The sequence below is a fragment of the Symphodus melops genome, assembly GCF_947650265.1.
Source record: "Symphodus melops genome assembly, chromosome: 15".
NCBI classification, from domain to species: Eukaryota; Metazoa; Chordata; class Actinopteri; order Labriformes; family Labridae; genus Symphodus; species Symphodus melops.
Genome location: NC_136705.1, coordinates 19,022,273 through 19,040,771, shown reverse-complemented (window position 1 = coordinate 19,040,771; position 18,499 = coordinate 19,022,273). Strand labels below are relative to the sequence as shown.

The 18,499-nt window shown below is 41.2% G+C and overlaps 1 protein-coding gene across 1 annotated transcript in view; it reads right to left on the bottom strand.

Annotated features, from left to right (window-relative positions):
- Nucleotides 1-709: 709 nt before the first annotated feature.
- lrmda (leucine rich melanocyte differentiation associated) overlaps nt 710-18,499 on the bottom strand; it is a 214,490-nt gene continuing 196,700 nt past the window's right edge. The window contains exon 7 of the mRNA XM_079362913.1: nt 710-1,225. Coding sequence (XP_079219039.1) covers nt 1,146-1,225 — 80 coding nt within the window. The 3' untranslated portion in view covers nt 710-1,145. The remainder of the gene's footprint in view (nt 1,226-18,499) is intronic.

Below are 18,499 nucleotides of genomic sequence, written 5' to 3'. Positions count from 1 at the left end.
GAGGCATTTGATCTCATTTGGGGCAACTGTAGACTCAATTCTCATTTTCTTGCAATGTTGCATTTTAAGGAAGAAGCTGAAGAAGTGCAATGTAAAAACATGAAAACAAGCACATCATAATAAACTGCATATTTCTGTTCCTCGAACAAATACTTGGCTACAATACTGGAATGCTCGCAACTGCATTTAATATATATCTCTTCCAGAAAATAACACATGCTAATATATACACATGTATTTATTCAATATAGTTCATTCAAAAGGAGAAGACGAAAGAAAGCATTCTGCACTCTTCAATGAACTCGACAAGAACGACTTGGGATGCCTCCGGTTTGGATGGGAGATTTTAGGAAGGTTCAAGCACATTGTATTAACCGGCTGTCTCTGCAATGTCTTAATATGTACAACAGCAGTTATGCGTGTTTGTGTGTGTGTGTGTGTGTGTGTGTGTGTGTGTGTGTGTGTGTGTGTGTGTGTGTGTGTGTGTGTGTGTGTGAAAAAGAAAGAGAAGAAGAAGAGAGATGAGTCCATGTCAGGCCCCAGGTGTGTGACCGTCACCCCTTTCACCCTTGATTAGTGGCAGTAGTGGACGGGTGATCCATCATGGCTGTCAGAGAAAAGGATGCAATTGGCTGGGTCTGTTTGTCACTGAACATGTGTGTGTGTATGTGTGTGTGTGTGTGTGTGTGTGTGTGTGTGTGTGTGTGTGTGTGTGTGTGTGAGTGAGAGAGAGAGGGACAGAGACAGTGAGAGACAGAGAGAGAGAGAGAGAGAGAGAGAGAGAGAGAGAGAGAGAGAGAGACAGTAAGAGAAAGGCTGTGTTTATGTGTCTGCTGCTGTTGCTTCGAGGCAGCCATGTCAGTGACAGTGTCATCTTTGACTCTGAGCTTGAAGCAGGGAGGCAGAAGCAGACCCAGCTCGGCAGAGGAGGTCCTAACTATGAGTCCGCAATAAAACTCATAAAACTTGAACACCTCCCCTCAAAACGTTACCCTTGCCTAACTATAAGTATATTCTTTTCCAGCGGGAAATCGGACAACGCAACATCAGCAGTGGTTACAATAAATAAGAGATAGATAGATCTTTTTCCTTCTGTTAACATCCATTGTAATTCATGTCCCTCTTTCTGCCTCAGCGACTGTCCATCAGAGCTGGTCGTTCCGGATGAATCTGTTGCCTTCTGAGTGCTTGCCGTAGTAGACGTAGCGACACTTGGCGAATACCCCTAAAAGAAACAAAGAGAGACTGAGTCAGCTAAGATGTGGGTCATGCATGAAGTATTAAAAATAAATACAAAAACATGTTATATTTATGAGATAAAAAATGCGTGCCTGTCCTTTTATAGCATTCCGGATCAGAGAATAAGATCCGGATGCTTGCTTATAGTAATGTACATGTAGCATTAACACACAGTGACCTTTGAAATATTTGACTGACTTACAGACTAAATCACACTCACTGATTATATTTGAAAGATTGATTTAGGAGTTTGCCTTTATTTACAGGCCCGTAGAAAGAGTATGGGTAACGTCATGCAGGAAAGGAGCTGCAGGTCGAACTTAAACCAGGCCACCTGCTCGGAGGACTTTTTATATGCAACCCAACCCAACAACTAGGCAATCTGTGCCCCAAAACAAGCCTTTACAAAAGGTTAATTCATTATAATTGTAAAGGCCATTCCCAAGGTCATCCCATTTCATTTAGAAAAATAATTCAAGAGTTTAAGAAAACTAGCTGAAATAACGAGTAACGACAGGAAAATTAAGTCAATGATATCTATGGTTACATGTCCATATAGGACTTCCGTACAAAAGTCCTTACATAAGTGTCTTTTTGTGCCTTTTACAGATGAGAAGTGTTAAATTGGAGTCATTTTTCTGAATCTGATAGAGATCCATTCAACACTAAAGAAATGAATTCTTTATTCACGCCCCATGCTTCAATGTAACAGCGACTTTAATGAAAATCAGGCCTGAAGTTGTTCTCCTATCCTGCTGACAAACGAACTCCACAAAATAAAATTGCCCCCTGTGCAGACATAATCACCAAAACATGTGGCTAACTGGTTAGCAGCAACAAACATATAAAAAACAAGATTAAAGTGGTCCTTTGTTTAAAGGCGGGCCATGACCCATTTTTTGGAAGTACTGATTTAAAATGGTCACAATTTAAAATACAGATATTTGTTTTTGGTATCTGGAGTGCATAGAGAATTATTTTGACAGACCTAGTAATTCAAAATAACATGCTTGGAGCAACGCTATGAAAGCGCGCAGATTTGCTTTAAATGGCAGCCCAGAACAAAGTCTGGGTCTGAACATGTTGAGTTTTTCCTGGAAAGGATGAACATCTTGTTCCAAAGAATGACCAACGTGCCCGAAAGGCAATGTCCCAATTACTTCAAGATTTGAGATTAGGACAGAGAAATATCACGAGGAGCTATTATCTAACCATCAGAAGGCATAGGTGGGTTTTTGTATCTGTCTGTCTATTTGGCAAAAGATAACATTTTAGTTATTAGAAATGTATTTATGCATTTTCAGTACCCTTCATGAAAGCCCTTATTTCCTAAAAGTCAGGTAACAAAAGAGCTGGTAGAATATGAGAGAACACTTTGATTATGTCTCTTATTATCAACTGTGTTAAACAAAGTCAGAGTAGAAAGAGAGTTTAGAGTTTTCTGAGCTTTACTGAGATTAAACTACTTGAATGTGTAATACAAGTGAGGACATTCCCCAACACTCTATGTCAAATGTGGTTTTCACAGAATGTACAAAACAGCCGTAGTCTCTGTGATGTGACTTATTGTTTTCGGAAAAACCGCTATTAAGCCAGACTACGGTCACCATATTAAACTCTATCTCAACCTAACTTGCCATCAGTTGAGTAACGAGTAAAGAGTTGTTGAGAGTAAGGCAGGCCTTAAGCAAACAGCGACATCGTTTCCCGCTCACGCCTAGTTTAGCAGACTAGACACCCAGAGCACAAACCATATTCACTTCTCACAAGTTTTACTCCAAAAGCTGACACAATTTGATGCATCTTATGTCCTCCCCCTTTTCCATACATTTCCTGTCTTTTAAAAGTGTCGTAACCTATAAAGGCCAAAAAAATGGCAAAAACTTATTTTTACTACCTACTTAAATGACAAATATGAAAGCAGTTCAACCATCAATCAATGCTACTTTAAAAATTAGGTACAAGACTGCATCTGTTTAAACCAATGAACCAGAAAAACTCCCCAGCAAAATGCTCCTTTTCATCTAAAATAGTGAATCCAAGACAGCCAACAGTGCTCTCTTGATGTAATAAAAAGTGTGATCCTGCGCAGATAGAGTGCTGCCCACAGCTCTGGGACTGGTCTGCTCTATCTCTGATGTCACAGCGCTCACATCGCCACTTGATGAATGTGGCGAGCTGCTGCTAGGTGTCACCTCTCACCAAATGAGGCAAGGACAAGTGGCATTAGTGCTGTCAATGATCCTCTGACAGCAGAACAGAGCCAGCTTTCGCTGGGCTTCTTAAATAGACATCAAGTGCATAATAAAAGAAACGGGGAGGGGGGGGGGGGGGGGGAAGGCTGGAGACAGAGCAAGGAAAGAAGGGACTTATGGAAGAGGCGGTGTCGCGGGGGGATGAGGCGTGCTCCAAGCGCTAAGTCCAATCACATAATCCAAAGAGACATTGTCAAGGGCGGGAAGAGAATGGCAACTAAGTGACAGAAAGCAGAGACAGGGACAGAGATACTGGTGCCATATTAGTGCCAAGCATATTCTGATGCCACCCTCAATTCTAACCAAACCTGACACATCGCTCTCCCCCCCGCCCCCACTCCCTCTGACTCTTCAAAGTAGGCTCCACCAAGTCACACACGCAAATTTAAGGCACCCAGACATACACATACACACACACACACACACACACACACACACACACACACACACACACACACACACACACACACACACACACATACCAGTCCCTTGCAGCAGTAGTGGGTGTTCTGTCAGACGGAGGAGCAGTACAGCAGCAGAAGCAGCAGCAGCCCACAGGCCCGGGGACAAGCTCAGTCAATCTAAATCTGGACTTTGTAGTGGAGCAGTGCTCATTTCCCCTCATAGCCAAGCTACTTGAGGTGATCCAAACACTGAAGTGTGAGGAGCTGTCACCTCCGATAAAATCCGAGACCAGCTCCATGCCTGCCTGCTCCCCCGGTGTATGAGGGAAACATATACGTGTGTGTGTTTTGTGTGTAAGTGTATATGTGTGTGCGCCTCTGACAGGGAGGTTGGGTTGGGCAGGGAGGGGAGAATTCCAGCTGCCGTGATTCGCCTGGGGATATAGGTGCCACGGCTGGAGATGGTCTTGACACCACAGGACATGGGGTGTCTCACAGCGCTCTGATCACATGGGCACCGGGATCTTTCATATATTCACAGCTTACCCAGCGAGAAAACTCACTCTCTCCAGGAGTGGGGCCCTTAAACAGATTACCCACCGACTTACCAGAACCGAGGCTCCTTTAAGGTATTACCTAGAGGGGATATATTTGTAGGCTGCAACCAAAGCCTTTCAAAGATAACCTTCACAGATGAAGGAACTAAAGCTAAAGGCCCCTCCAGCCTTCACACTCTGCTGAGTTCGTCACAGGCCCACAGGGGCCGGAGAAGGATTGGAGGATACACTCTGGCACCAATCGGAAAGCTTGGGCGATGACTGATCTGTAACTCAATAAAAGTGCTTTAAAAAATATATGATACAAGTCTGGCCTCTGATTACAGGAGTTTTAAAATCTGTTACAATATCTGAAACATGCACATACAGTAAGGAGAACTCCACAGATTGTCTCTCATCTCTAATGATTAGCATGTGTGCTAAAGGGAGTAACACACCAGCACATTTGATCCCCTGAGAACTCATCGTTTCACAACATTAAGAAGGACTACAACTTCCAGTGGGACAAAAATCAGATGGTTTAATACAGTTGGATGACAACATGATAGTCAAGACACAACAATGGGGTTCCATTTTTAACAAGTACTGCGGTGATATCTGTTATTGTAGTTTCTGCGGATAGTAGCAAGTTAGGTTACGTAAACCTCAGGGCAAGAACGTTTACATTTGCCTGAAAACACTGTCAACACACCATCTCATCACAACATCTCCACTTTGGTGTCGTTATCAATGAAAAAGAAGATTACAAAATTGAGAATGACCACATTCCACTGATGTCCCCCCTATCCCTGCGCCAGTACGTCCCACACTTTTGGCGTCATTATGCCTTCATAATTTTACACTGAATCTGCAATGTTGTGTTATTGGTGACTCAGTGATTGTGTATTTCATGATGGAAGCAGGAGAGGCTGGAGTAAACAAACAGCTTCACATACACAAAGAAAAAGTAGTATGCACCCCCCCCCCCCCCGATTCTGTCCTGCGGGCATCACAGTGATCCAACCTCAACCGTGTTGCACCTCCTACACTATATACAATCAAAGCAGCAGCAGAACTACTTCATGACACCATTGCACCTCTATGACATTTACATCACTGACAAAACAGTAACAGAGAAGTAGAACTTGCACATTGAACTGAAGGTGTTCAAGAGGCCAAAGTTAGAGGCTCTGTTTTAACTCTCTCTGAGACAGTACTGACATTATTATGAAGATATACAGTACAATCCTTTATGTTAATTGTAAATGATAACGACAGCTCCTGAAAGCAGTTAACGGGGCGTAAGATTTAACCCGTGAACACCCACATTGAAAGATAATATGTTGGTTTAATATTACTACCAGCTAAGCCCACTAACAGTATCCCCCCTTCTTTGTCTGCCCAAAGCTGCTCTAGCTGGAGCCTGGCCTAAGGAGGAGAGGAGTGAGGATGTAAATAAAGCAGAAAGAGTAGAACAAAGAACCAGTATGAAATCTTTTCCCAGCGGGTGAAAAAGTGTATGAATGTGTCTTAATTTTCTGTGCAACCCGACCCGAGTTCTGCATGTCTATCCAGCACTGCATTAGGCAGTGTGTTATGTGCATAAACACACTCCAGTTGGCTGCGTCCCCTTCACAGCGAGAGCTTTCTCTTATTACGAGAGAAACCGTGAGAAAGATGGGGCAGTTGGAGATAGAGAAGGGAATAACTGAGCCACACTCACTCTTACATAACACCTTCTGAGGCCGGGCTCACGCCTGTGGGGTTCCACCTGATGAACTGATACTAAATAACAAGTGGTACAGTGCAAGAGCCAGTGGTCTACAATATCCTCCGAGTATCCGGAGCCATGGTTGAGCAGACTTGAATCAACACCCACAATCTTGACCAGATACACATTATCACAACTCATGCACACTTTAATCTCATGCACACAAACACGGCACACAGTGGGAACAGTGGGAGTAGTCATTAAAGTGACAGATGAACAAAGCAACGTGGAGGCTAATGTTTCCATCATGCCCTGGCAGAGGAACAATCAGGCCTTTGTTGTGCATATGTCTCGCAGCACCTTGTTGTTTTTAGGAGGAGTGGCTCACCCTCTTGTCATTATTAAAGAGCTGTACAGTTTGTATCTTGTAGTTTTCTCTCAGTGAATGCTGCAGTGTAGCTTATCCTCAGACAGTCTGGTCTTTTCAAAGCTGATTACCCAAAGCATGTGTCCTCTCTATGGGGGCTTGATGGGCCATTCTGCCACAGTGTGAGTAAACCAGCTGTGTACAGTGCTTCACTATCAAATCAGCCAATATGGAAATAAAAGTTGTCTTTACTTGTGAATATATCATTTTTCTACAGAGATTATAACCAATGAGTGCAGCAAGTTAGCTCTTTTTATCACTTTGGCTGCAAAATCAATCCCTGCAAAGTCGCCATGTTGTCTAAAACGGCCATAAAAAACTGAGGTTTACAAGTTGTAGATCAATATAGTTTAATCATTTAGTGTTTCCTGTTCATTTAAGGAGTCAAGCTGCAGAAGTTATCCACACTGTTTTGGCATACAGACTCCTCACGTTTTTGCATTTCTTTCAGTTTGAGCATTTTATCTGCAAAAGTTGCATCTTTGGCGTAGTCATCTAATGTGTTTTTTGTTTTCTTTCTTTCTTTCGTAGTTGTTTTTTTTCGAAATTTCGTAATTTGTAATTTTTTGGCTTTAAGAAAACCCAAGATGCAAGTTCAGAACATGACAGTGAAAATAATCAGTAATCTTTTATTTATAAGATTTATTTTGGGCTTTTTGTGCCTTTATTAGAGGGGTACGACAGTGGATAGAAATGGAAATCGGGGAGAGAGAGTGGGGATTGACATGCGGGACAGGAGCCACAAGCTAAAGTCAAGCCGCCCGCGTTGAGGACTATAGCCTCTATAAATGGGGACGCGCGCACTAACCACTGCGCCACCAGTGCCCACAAGCTCTGCTGACCAGCCTGAGCCTGGGTGGTCCCAATAAAGTCATATGTTTCCATCTCAATTCATTCATGTGTTGCAAGCAGATTTGCAATACCCAAGTGTGGCCACGGCCTTACATTAGATCTGAAAGTTTAAAGTTAGAAAAGAGTTACAAAAAAAGGGGGAAAAAAGCATGCCTTTTGGTCTAAAATGTTGCAGTTTGAATCAGGGTTATAACTGTCTTGGTTGATGGAGGCTTAGGTATTAAAACATTTGCTATTACAGCTATGGTGTGGTATGTTAAGGATCACTTTGAAAATAGTCGGCATATACTGTATACTGTGTTATTTCTCTAAAGAACAATCGAAATGTTCATCAAAAGTGCAGCGCTCAAGCTTCACTTGATTCCTCAGCATAGAGCCAATTTTCCTCACAAACTAATGACTGTTTATACTATAGATATTTTTCCATATCTCCATACAGCGATTTCATAAGTGGATCGAGCTGAATGTGTGGAGAAAAATTCCCACACTTTAGATTCTAAAGGTTTCAATTTGCCATTTAAAGAAATGCTATCACACAACAAGAGAAAAAATAGAAGGTGTAAAACAGATCCAAAGTAATATGAAGTCAAATGTACAGATGGTTGTGTAATGCACCAGAAACAACTTATTGTAAAACTGGGTTCATATTTTGAGTTGAATTTACCTCAAAGTGCTTCTGTTCATCTGAATGAACTTGTGGGGATATCCACTGCATTAAATCAGAACACACACTTACAAGAGATAGAAAGAGAGGAGTCAGAGAGTGGAGGGAGATGGAGTGGGTTTAATGATTGTTCCCTGCATACAATCAGCTTGACTCTTTTCAAGGGCCATCAATATGTCACAGAGAGACACATCCGACGGATGTAGCTTTTAACATCAAGGTTATCTATTCTCGGCATGAATCCCCCTCCCTCCACTCCTAGTTTCCCGTCCCATCTCCTTTGCACATCTCTCTTCACCACTTTCATTTCAACTGGTTCCACTCTCTCTCTCCTCTTTTTTTTTTTTTAACCTTTTATAGACTCTTTACTTTTTTATTATCTCTTTTGATTCCTCTCTTTTTCTCAAATTGATTGCTTCTGTTAGTTGATTTTTTTTGTGCCTCATCCTATTTTCTGTCAAATTTGGCCATTAAAATAAAAATTCCATCAGTGCTTCCATCCATCAATGCAAACATTCAACAAGGAAAAAAAGCCAATTAACAAGGCAATTACACTTCAAGCATTATCCCTTAACGCTGAAATAACACTGCTGGGCAGGTAGGGGGTTGGGTCAGATGAAGCTGGGGGGCAGGTATCCATAAGAGTTGGTGCAAGAGTGACTTATAGGCTTGGGGCGTAGGCTGCTGTGAGCCAGGGCTATTATTGTGGACACATCCATCTCCGGCTGTCCTTTTATCAGTTTGGCCCAACGTCATGAGATGGAGTCACCACCTTCCCTCTACAGGGAGGCCTGCAGATGGATAACCCCCCTGTGTCCCATAAACCAACAGCCAGTGGACTGATTCAGCCAGCTGGGAGACAGGCTGGCACACACAGTACACTTCAATGGACCAAAAAAAGGGTTTTTTTCACGTTGTACTGGTATGCTAGATATATGCGTCTCTGTGCATATGTGTCTACTGATTAAAAACCCAATGTTAATGAAATTATGTGGAGGTTTCTTGTTGAATATGAGAATATATTTGCTGTTGTTTAAGGAGCTGTTACAATGTGGATCAATCAATGCACAATGAAACTGATTAAATCTGGGATCAATTAGTTTAAAAGAGACCAAGAGGAGAAGACATTAAAGTAGGGATTAGCTATAGTTGAGTATTCTCATTGTGAAAACATTTGGTAAAAATGGTTGACATACAGGTCTGTTATTGAATGTTGCCTTCTGTAAAGTCAAAGTAGCCACTGGGTAGTTTGTGGAGTATGCAATAACTGAGCAGAGAAAACTAAACACTGTGAGCAAAGACAGAGAAAATGATTTGCCTGCCTGCCCATCTTCCAAGCTTCTGTCGTGCTGTTGTATTGAAACACGCTGATGCACAGACTTGTATATTTTTGATGAATTCTCTGTCATACACTTTGGGTTTTGATTTCTAAAAATCAGAACATGCTCTGTGTTTATAAATGTAATTTCTTTAGAAAAGTAGAATTTAGACAATAACCAGTAAAAAGGACATCAAACAATCTTTTTCATGAACAAGTTGGATGAATCCAATTTCTATGGTGATGCCAATATCTTTTGTGTTTTTAATCTATAACCTTGTCTGTGGGAGTGAAGGAGAGGGAGTGGTAGAATAAAATAAAGCAAGAGGGAATATCAGGTGAGTCTAACATTGATGGCACCATTATGAGCAGCATCTTATTGTCATTTTTATGATGCACATTTCTCACAAATGCAGTTATATGACATGTTGAAACTTAATCCATGGTAACTCCATCTTTACTAACAGACTTTTCTGTCAATAAATGAACTGTATAAACAGCCGAGATGTCACCTGTATCTCTTGGGTCTCAAACAAAACTCCTTCATGTAACTTTGAAAATGAAAGTGACATTTGTCCTCTCCCAATAAGAAATATTTAGTCCATTAAACATAAATAGCTGTCATGATGATGCATGCTCAGGGCTCAGGCCTTCCCTGTTTCCCTCCTGGCTGTTTACTGCGGCCAAACAACTGCAGCGCCTGCATGTTCTCAACTTCAGAGTATTGATTAAACTTTTAAATAGCTGCCATATAACCCTGGGACATCAGGAAGATTAATTTGCGTCAATGTTCATCTGTAATTCATTAGCCATTTATACTCTCCACATCCACACAGGCTATCAGGGAAATGCACCCCATTTTTCACCCAGGCAGAGGCTGGGGAGATGACGGAGGTAAAGAGGGTTGGAGGGAGGGCAGGAAAGACAGGAAGGAGGGAATTACACCAACCCACAACAGGAAGAAATCTAACGAGCCAAGAGAGCACAGCACGGCATTCAGGATAGTAAAATATCCCGTAGATTTAGATTCATCCTGAAAAACCCCACCAGCTTAACAACAGTAAATGATGCTGTAAATGTACCCACTATAAACTTGATTACAATTTGCAGTAACAGTCTTGGCTTAACAAGCCCCCTTAATGATATGGTTGTCCATCAAACTTAAGAAAGACACATGTCTGTTGCTTTCTCTGTTATTATTGGGGCTTGGACGTCAGGTTTTGCAAATATTTTGCACAAGGCAGCCTGGCATGTTGTTTACTTCCTGTCAGTCAATCAGCTGATATCCTGTAACACATTCAAACATGGTGTTTCTTCACTGCAGTAAATATTCTAACAGACAATGTATACAAACAAGGGCTACTCCAAAAGTCAGCCAGATGCCAGTCAGTTTTGAGCTTGATTCATAGATTTAAGAGTGTGAATGTACTGAATTGAAGTCTTATGTTTTAGTCTAATGTGTGTCTTATGTTGTCTTTTAATTGTTTGAATTTATGCTTCAAGATATTGTTGTATCCTTTTAAGTATGTTTAAAGGACGTTTTTTTGCTGTCCTTGCTTTTTTGTGTCCTATACATGCTTAGCTCTACATCTTAAAATGAACAATGATTTCTAAACTAGCCTACTACAGAACTGTTATAAATGTGTATTATCCCTGTAACTGTATAAATACATTAGTAAATACTTGAGCATCATAATGTTGAAGTTGGAGCGGGCATGTATTGATCAGCAGTTGAAAATAATGCAATGATTGCAAAGAAGAATGTTTGCTGCTGAATCAGAATGGATGGACAAAAGAAAGCTGAAGGTAAATGCCATACAATGGCAACATCTCCTCAATGGATTTTCAAAATCCTTCCTCATCACTTTGGCTTTTGGTGTTAGCAGGTGGCTTGCTATATGAAGCTGTCATTTTAAGGGTTAATAGAGTTTCTGTCGTGAATCATACTTTTAACATTTATTTTCCTGCCCCTGGAACAAGAGCCGCTTTCGAAAGCCTAATATATATACAGATGGGCCTAAACTAATGAATACCAGTCGACAAGGAAGTTCTTGAGTCAGGGGCAACCCTCATTCAAACACATCCTTGGACTACAAATCCTTGCAATGTATTGTTCTTTTAATTCTATTGCTCCAGTACAATCTTTCAGCAGGTGCTTGTCTGTTTGACTCCATAGGTAGAGAGTATTAAACTCATAGACCACAAGTGTCCAAAAGTGAAACAGAAAAATATAGATGTTAGACTTAGGAATGATGTGTATGACTCAGATAACAACAACAAACACCAGCACCAACAATATATACAAAATGTGGTGGTGTGTATGTGTGTATGTGTGTGTGTGGGTTAGTTGAAGGATTTGCTATTGCCACAGGCTGATAGGTTGTCAAGGGAAGGTTGCTGGGTCATGGCTCAACCAGCTCTGATCAATACCAGGTTGATTTTACCACATGATTCTCCTTAAAGTGCAACAATAACACACTGTGTAGGTTTGTATATGCTGCAGCTACTGAGAGCTACTGTTAAAGGACAGACCAGAACAAAAATGACAGAATAAACTCCAAAATGCAATCAACATGTCAAATTACATTCGTCAAGCAAGAATTAGACATGCCATGGAGTGCACACTGTGTTTATCAGTTATGTTTATAGCTTATCAGCAAATAAAAACTGACACTTTATCACTGTCAGTTCACTAAATGGCTATAATCCAACACTTTCAATTGAGGATGGCATTATTCATTGATGGGTGAATTACAGTTATAACCACACGAATGCCTATCAGTCTTTGTATTTTAAACTTATGAGGATGGGAAGGAAATTGAATTCTGGGGGACATAAATTTTGACTGAAGAGACAGATTGCTGTTGTGGGGGGGTCTAATGAAAAAAGAATGGTGAAATTAATTTCAGTGACATTTATTTCATATACAGCCAGAGGAGAACACTGGTTACAGTAGCTCTGCAGCCTGGAGATAAGAAGAGGGAGGTTTAAGGCGGGGGACTCAGTTCCCCTTGCAGCGTCTTTCACAAGGCATCTAACACCATGTAGACAACACACACTTTGCATAAGAACACACACAAACTTTCCTGTAAGCACAATCGCGACAAGTATTTACTGCTCGACTTATTGAAAGGGTTCATCTACCCTTTAGGGCACGTGAAACCACTAATGACGTTAGTAATCAGAAGCGCTCATTTTCTCCGTCAACATGTGGATCCCAAATCACCACGCACGCACACCACGCCTCCTGACACTGATCGATTGTGTTCTTCATTACACCCAGGATTTCTAATTAAAAGAAAAGCACAGATAAGTGGTTCAAACCTCTGACTGAAACAGAGGGGGAAAAAGTGAAAACCGCAATTAGGGGTTTGGCTGTGTTCGGTAATGGTGCCGTTAATAAGAGCGGGCGGTGAGTCACTCAATGAAGGTTTAATCACTGGGACAGGATTCAATAACAAAAGAGCGTAATATTAATCACCAGAGAGTGATAACTTCACTGTTCATCTCTTTGACATTGGAGGAAGGGATGAATTAATGATGCTCTCCATCTGAACGCATTAAATAATAATTATCAGGCAAAACAGCATGAAAGGGACTGCATAATGAACCCCATTGTCAGGTCAATTACAACCACATAAAACTGTTCAAAGGGAAGTAGCTTGTAACGAGATAGCCGTGGTAGAAAGGACAACATCAGGGAAAGGTTTGTTCAACCTATGATGCCGAGCTTTTATATTTGTGGAAGGGTTAAAGTGGAGTGAAAACTTAGAGGGCACCCAAAGTGTCCAACCTACTGTAACAAAGAAAAACCAAAAAAAAAAAACCTTAGAGACCTTCAGTGAGGCGTTCAACATCAAAAATTGGTTAGCAAAAGATAAATGACGTGACAATGACAGTGTTTTGCAGGCTGGAAAGCAATGTCAGTCGCTAAGTGCCATGTTAACTAAACTCAACTACACAGACAATGATGGACTTCAAGCCTCAGTGGACAAAATGGCACCTCGCTACCTGTCAGTGGCAATTTCCATCAAATCAAAGATGGCCGGCAAATTTTGCCATGAGAGGAATTGCTGCTGGAGTTTTACACAAATGCATAAAAAAACATGCATGGATAATAAAGGCGGGTATTGAGGAGTCGTTTCTTCCTTCAACACGCCATGAAATTGACAATGGCTATTCTTTCAGTCAGTAACGGGTATGTCAGGTTGTCCTCTAGCTTATCTTTTTTTTGTGCTCAACATCAATTACCGCATGGCTGCCACCACTCTGAGACACTCTCTTAAACAAACAGCCCAGCAACCTCTAGCGTGACACATATCAATACTAATCTGACGTCTTGTTCTGCAGTTGTTCCCCTCAGACCTCTGGCTGGCTGCACCTGACCGCAGTGCCCGGGTTGGCTGTACTCCTTCACACTTCCTTCCCCTGCAGACATCAAACACTTATTACTCCCCATCCAGGCCTTGCTAACTGACTGGCCTGTCTTGGCCACACAGGGACCCCATTATTAGAGTCATTTCAGTGCCCATCTTGACGCCTGTTAGGCAGTTCTCTACCTGGGGCTCCTGCTCCCTGCCTGCCCGACTGAGTGCCTGGCCAGCCAAACAGTGATTGGACATGACATGGTGACAGAAAACAGGGGAGAAGGGCAATAGAAATAAAAGAACAGAGATGGCAGAGTGAGGTGGACAGAGTTTGGGAGAAAGGAAGGTGGGTATGTTAGCTGGGGCCCTTGTGGCACAGGGCGCGCCCATCAACACGGATGAGCGTTAGCCGAGAGCGGCATGTCACAATGATGGAGGGGTCGGATCACTCACATCAGAGCTTCATCTGACTGGAAGATATCAATCTCCAGGCCTAATCCGAAAGGACATGGTAAAATATCCTTTAACATTGCTTTCCCACCCTGCCTTTGTGTCCCCTGCTTCTAGTTCTCCCTCTCTCGCAGCAGAAAATGTGTGTAACCTTCATTGTTGGACCTCAATCGACCACACTCATTTTCACATCCCATTTCCTCTGTCTCCAGCACTGACAGTCAAATTATGATGGACAAAACAGCACCTTGACATAGAGCATTTAGCACAAGAAAAAAAAAAACAGAATAAAAAGCACAGATCAGTGCTCTGGTAAAAGTGTAAAGTCTGGATCAAGAGTACTACCTTTATCTTGTGAAGCTAAAATTGTTATCTTAAAAAAAAACCAAGAAGTGCATTGTTCGAGAAGCTGCTTCAATGACATCATATTTAGAGGACGAAAATGTTCATTGATTAATGTATTCAGAACATATTGTACATGAACAACGTTTGTGTGTATTAACCTATTACTGCCATTCTACTTAACTGGGTAAGCCTCTTGACATGATCTGTTTAATGCTTACATTTATGTACGCATTAAGGATGTGCATACTAAACGGTTAAACGTCATCACCCCTGCTAGCAGACACCAGAATGACTAGTCAAGTGCTTAAACTTAAAGTAGTTACAGGAAATTCTGAATAGGCTGATGTGGGACACATGTAAACCATCTCAATGTGTACATACCAGGTTGAAACGATGAAAAATCTATCCCTGGTGACATCATATGCACCCAAAAAAAATTATGGTTCTTCCTAATTGCATGCAGTAATTTCCTGCCAGGATTTATACTGACGAACCTTCAGCAGCCAATCAGGTGTAAGACAGAGGTTATGATAGGTTTGTGTTGTGTGGAATATTTCATGCCCCTCTGGCCTCTGTGTGTCCCATGTAGACGGATGGCTCCACTGTAACTCTGCTTCTCCTAATTAATATGACATATCCCCTGTTCATATGCAGAAAGTGAGGGAGGGGGCGGAGAGATAAAGGTATGAGGGGATGATTAACTGTGCATCTGTCCCCTGCCTGTGAGAAATGATCTTGCCTCTTCGGCTCTCTCCAGTCCTCCCTCTTCTTTTTTATTTCCATCTCCCTCACTTTCTCTTCTCCCTTCCTGCACTCTCCCGTCTTTCTCTTTGGCCTTATCTCTCTCTCTTACTCTCTACTGCCCCTCTACTCTCCTCTCCTCTCTTTTCCCCCATGACACTCTCGGACAGTCCCCAGCCCCCTGCACATCTCCTGACAGGTAGAATAATAACGCTCATACATCACTGCCCCGAAAAGTCCAATAACCTAAATCTTCACTTGCCACACACCCCGGGACTCAATTACTTTATTGACATGTAATCTTCATAAGGGGAGAAATATTGAGCATGTAAGGTCAGCCAGTTATGAAGACATATTATCATATTATCTGCATGAGGGTTGTAGGGGCTAGGACCTGACAAAGCTAATTATAATGGTACATGTTTCAGAGCTCAGAGCGTATTATCTGCTTGGCTGCTTGGTTGAGCCACAGCTGAGGTATATAGGAGAAGGGGATGAGATTTCAAACCTAATAGGGGCTGGGTGTCATCTCAGGGCATGGGAATTAATGAAGCCAAATATTATCGACTGCACATCACAGCACTAATATCCTTGATTTGTTCATTGTATCTGTCAGGATTAGCTCGCTATAGTCTAATGGCTAGCAGCAGACCGCAATTCAAGCTGACCAAGGAGGCGATACAATAAGGAAAAAGATATCCCTTCAAGTATTGTGTAAAAAGTCCAAATAAGCTGTTAGCGCTGTGGCAGGAGTCGTTCTTCAGCTGAAATGTCACACGGGGTTAGTGATGGCAGGAAAGATGGACGCCCATGGCTGTGTTATCGCTTCTCTCCCAAGGTTATCTTAATTTCGTTCTCTCAGCAGCCTGAGAAAAACAATAACCACGGCAATCATACAACATATTCTTAACAAGATGTACTCTTGCAAAACAATGTAGATATTTCTTTACTATGAGGGTTAACTGAGGGGAAAAATAAAACCAAGCATGTTATTTTAATCAGAAACACAATGGATCAGAGTGCACAAAACAAAACAGTGGGCTAGCCCTGAGACATTGAATCTCAGGGTCATAGTGTGCAAACGGAGGCTCCTACCGCAAGACATGTAAACATGTTCATTTCACTTTATCTGATATCATGCCCTCCTCCACTATTTCTGTCTAAATCCTTATCTCGGATCTGCCGCTGCAGAAGATGCCTAAAACAGTGCAGAGCTGTTGGCCAATGCTGCCAAAGGTTATGTGTTAACACTTGCTAATGGTGTCAAATGGAGAGACATATTTTAGCTTTCTTTTCTTGGTCTCAAGGCACTTAGCTCCAGACAATGAAAATGTTTTACTTGCGTGCACTTGAACATGTAGTTTTCAAAGTTTTTAATAATTCAATTAAATTTTACATTACCGAGTTCTTCTATTCTGAGAAAAAAGAAAAACATCTTTCTGAGCATATGTAACAGACTTTGATGGCTACTAATTCTGAAGGTTTAGTTATGAATGCATTTTTGTCATGAGAAATGAGGAATAAAGCAAACAGACTTATAAATCACAACAGTCTGGGATGAATTCATGTTTGACCAAAATGACTCAGTCAATCCAATCATTGTGCGCTGCAGCGACATAACGTGCCAGAAAACATCTTCGAGTCAAATTATGATGGCGAAATAACTTGTCCGCTTGTATTAACTGGACAGGAAAACCTGCTCCATCTGTTTAAAACGACTTAATCAGGAAATCAAAGTGACAGATTAAAAGGTTGTTTTGGACTTCCAGTGACCCCTTGCTCCTTTCATTCTGGTTGAGCTGGAACATTAATGCTGAACAAACCACAATGAGAGGCTACTTTCTTTAACACTGACTCCTCTTTATATTGTAAGAGAGATATAATGCATGTCAGCTCAAGAAAATAGCTTACACACTCATTTTCAGATGACCTTGTGAAGATTAAGGAAGCTGAACCAAAACATTTGCGACACTTACCTGAATTAGTTTGACTTCAGATGTGGTTCACTCCGTTAGATAGTGATTTTAAAGTAAATAGGAGCTCAGATCCATACAACTGAAATCCCAGTGTGTTGGATAATGGCTGTCTCCCAGCCTGATGCAATGAATAATCTAAATGGCACCTAATGTGAGCTATGCTGATAGTCTGACAATAGTTTGTGTTCAGACATCACAGCTTAGTGTCTCCCAATTGTATATTGATGCCGAGGCAGTTGACAATAAATCACTGGATTCACTGGTGAGTGAGAAAACAGTTTAGACAACGGCCCAATGGAGCTTACCGTAATTGACAGATGTGTTCAGCTCTTTCCACCACAATGGCTTTGGAGCATTGAGGGTACCTGTGTCTGAGTGTGTGTCAGTGTGTGTTTCCTTTTGTATGATACTGCAGAACCAACAATACTCCAAATAAACTATGGTCACAGTCATACCCTCTTTAAATGCCTGCACTACCGATTTGATGATGCACGAGGAATTACATTTAACTAAGTTGGCAAAGTTGCATTAAAAAGAAAACAAACTTGAAAAAACATTTACACACTCATATTTTCATTTTCATTGATGTTATAAGGGCTGCAGGAAATGTAAACAGCTGTTTATAACTTAAGGAGTACAACAAAGTACCTCTTAATACTCAAGCACTGTGACACTTTAATACTCTGACACTTTACACTGGTTTGATCTGAACAAAATCCAACAGCCACTCATTATACTCCATTCCAGCTATGTGTAATTGTTTAAAGTCTTATCTTACATATATTTGCCTGTTTTGTCCAGCAGAGGTAAATTTGAAGCAATCACTGCATCATTATGGGTGCAATATGTTTGGATTAAATCTCTGGATTCTGCTTTGCTATATTAGTCTTTTAATGAGTATAACGTTATAACCAAAAAATGTGTAGATTAAAACTGCAAACATATTACGATCATTCTTAAGGATCTTGGCAAGACTATATCAGCCATGCTTAGATTACTATGAAATACTGATTCAGAATCTTCAGCTACAACTTAAAAGGCAAATAAAAAAGGGCCAGGATATATATATATCGATAGATCAATAGATCGATAGATATATAGAAGACAGATAACAGTAGCTTTTGCTCATACATGTAAATCTTGCCCATTATTTTATGTTTACATACTGTGGTGTTGACCAGGGAAAGCTATAGGTGTAACTGTGTTTAAGTTTC